Source organism: Sprattus sprattus (assembly GCF_963457725.1).
Source record: "Sprattus sprattus genome assembly, chromosome: 10".
In the NCBI taxonomy this organism is placed as follows: Eukaryota; Metazoa; Chordata; class Actinopteri; order Clupeiformes; family Clupeidae; genus Sprattus; species Sprattus sprattus.
In genome coordinates, this window is record NC_137908.1 from 11,121,923 (window position 1) to 11,124,422 (window position 2,500).

Genomic DNA, 2,500 nt, shown 5'->3' on the forward strand with positions numbered 1-2,500 from the left:
GTGTCCTCTCCCGCACTGCTTGTCTCTTTCACTCACTTTTCCCCCCTCTTCCTTCCTCTCTCTCTTTCCTTCTCCTTCTCCCTCGCTCTTTCTGTCTGTCCCTCTCTCTCTCTTGCTCTCCATCTTCAATTCCATTACTTCACTGCCACTTAACTCGTCCTCTTTCGTGCTCTTCTCAGTGGCTGGCACCTGCTAATCCTCTCTGGCGTCAATCATGGCATAGCTTCACACCTTAGCACCACCCCTCCCTCCCCCCACACACACACAAAGACAAACACACACACCACAAACACACACACACACACACACACACACACACACCATGTGTGTGCTCTCTGGCAGACTGTGTCAAAAGCATCATTACACTTACACACATTAAAAACTGCTTCAAAGATGTACACGTGACCAACCTGCCTCTGGTATTGTATGTGCTGTTTTGTGCATGACTGATTGGATATGCCAGTGTGGATGTGCTCATATGTTGTGGGTCATCCATTTTGTTTGTGTGTGTGTGTGTGTGTGTGTGTGTGTGTGTGTGTGTGTGTGTGTGTGTGTGTGTGAGCCTTTTACCTTGGTAAGGGCAAATGTGTACTTGTTGGTGTGTATAATCATAACATATGGAAGTCTGTGTGCTTGAATGTGAACATCTCACCTTGGTGGTGGTGTGGTGTGTGTGTATGAGAGTGTGTGTGTGTGTGTGTGAGCGTGTGTGTATGTGTGTGTGTGCGGGGTGCTCTCCTCACCTTGGTGATGCGCGGGTGCATGCAGCGGCTGTTGCCTGCGGTGGCGTGCATCCAGGTGTGCTCTGGCGTGCTGCACTCCTGCCGGAGAGAACACTTGCGCTCCTGCACGCACCATCCACACTCGAAGTGCGGGTCGGCCTTCAGACACATGCCACAGCTGTCCCGCAGCGCAGGACACTTATACAGGTGAGCTGCAGGATGAAGGGGAGAGAGAGAGAGAGAAAGAGAGAGAGAGAGAGAGAGAGAGAGAGAGAGAGAGAGAGGGAAGAAGGGAAAGGGAAAGAAGGGAGAGACAGAGGTCGGCAGAACGAGACATAGAGGAGGACAGGAAGAGGAAGAAGAGGTAGAGGGGGAAGAGGATAACAGAAAGACAGGAGAGGGGAAAGGAATCCAAAAAAGGTTATAAGAATACCTCCTGATATCCATTTTCACTGTCACCGTGCTGTTTTAACAAAATGACATCTTCATCTGAAACCATCCCTGGTTACTCCATACTGTGCAGTGTTGTAATTATAATAGACAGCAGTTCATTCATTACCATAAGTACTGTGCTCAAACCCCCAGCTCTTAAGCTTTGACACACTAAATCACCCATATACCACTCACCTTTGATGTTGAGGGGGTTGTCGATGACAAAGTTGCCGTTCCAAACCACAGACAGATCCACTGGCAGGTCACTGATGTCACTCCCTTCGTAGTTGTACTGTAAGAGGAGCACACGGGATTATAAATATCGTATAGGATTACCTTATCGTATGCAGCATGTGTTGAGTAAAGTGGATTAGTTGAGATTATGCAATCACACACATTGTTTATTGGGGGGTGGGGGGGGGGCATAATTTCATTGGCAAATGATCATGGGAGTTGGAGTCGGGCTAATCAGTGTTTTGTGTGAAGCCGTCTCTGTGAGTGTGTGTGTGTGTGTGTGTGTGAGAGTAAGTCTGTCTATGAGAGAATGTGTGTGTGTGTGTATGAGTGTGTGTGTGTATGAATGTGTGTGTATGAGTGTGTGTGTGTATGTGTGTGTGTGTGTGTGTGTGTGTGTGTGTGTGTGTGTGTGTGTGTGTGTGTGTGTGTGTGTGTGTGTGTGTGTGTGTGTGTGTGAGTGAGTAGGTCTGTGTCTGTGTGTGTGTTTGAGTGTCTGTGAATGTGTGTGTGTGTGTGTGTGTGTGTGTGCTGAGAGCAGAGAGAGAGATGCTGTTGATAGGTTGTGGTGTGTGCAATATGACCAGTGGCAAGGGACAACATGGCTGATAAGGATAGAGTGGCTCAGATAACATACAGTCACCTCTCATCCACAAGTAGGGCTAACAGAAGCCTGTGTATGTACCCACACACACACACACACACAAACACACACACACACACACACACGCGCACGCGCACGCACGCGCAGTCAGTACGTTGTAGTCTTGTGAGACCAGTCGTGTGCTGGAGAACCGGCCAGCGTAATTGTGTAATTAGTCCGCAGTATTAGCAGGGAGTGTGCCTAGCCTCAGGGGCTACTGGCTAAGCCCAGGGCAGAACAGTACAGGCTGTGATTCATCGGGCGGGGGGGTGTTTGGTGCTCACTATCCAGCCTCCACGTCCAGACACACACCCACACCATGACGTTCACACCCACACCATCACCTTCATGATTTCAGGGAGGATTACAGGGAGTGATGAACGTGGAACAATCAGGCATCGATTCCAACCGGGGAACTTGTGGCAGCGTTTGCTGCAATAGTGTTGCTTTCTTTTCTTTTTTCTTTTGT

General features: G+C 49.1%; 1 protein-coding gene across 1 annotated transcript in view; it reads right to left on the reverse strand.

Moving 5' to 3' along the window:
• plxna1b (plexin A1b) overlaps positions 1–2,500 on the reverse strand; it is a gene marked incomplete at its 5' end in the record, with an annotated part of 148,814 nt that overhangs the window by 39,537 nt on the left and 106,777 nt on the right. Inside the window, 2 exon segments of the mRNA XM_080846775.1 lie at positions 744–934; positions 1,350–1,446. Of these exon segments, the coding sequence (XP_080702901.1) occupies positions 744–934; positions 1,350–1,446 (288 nt within the window).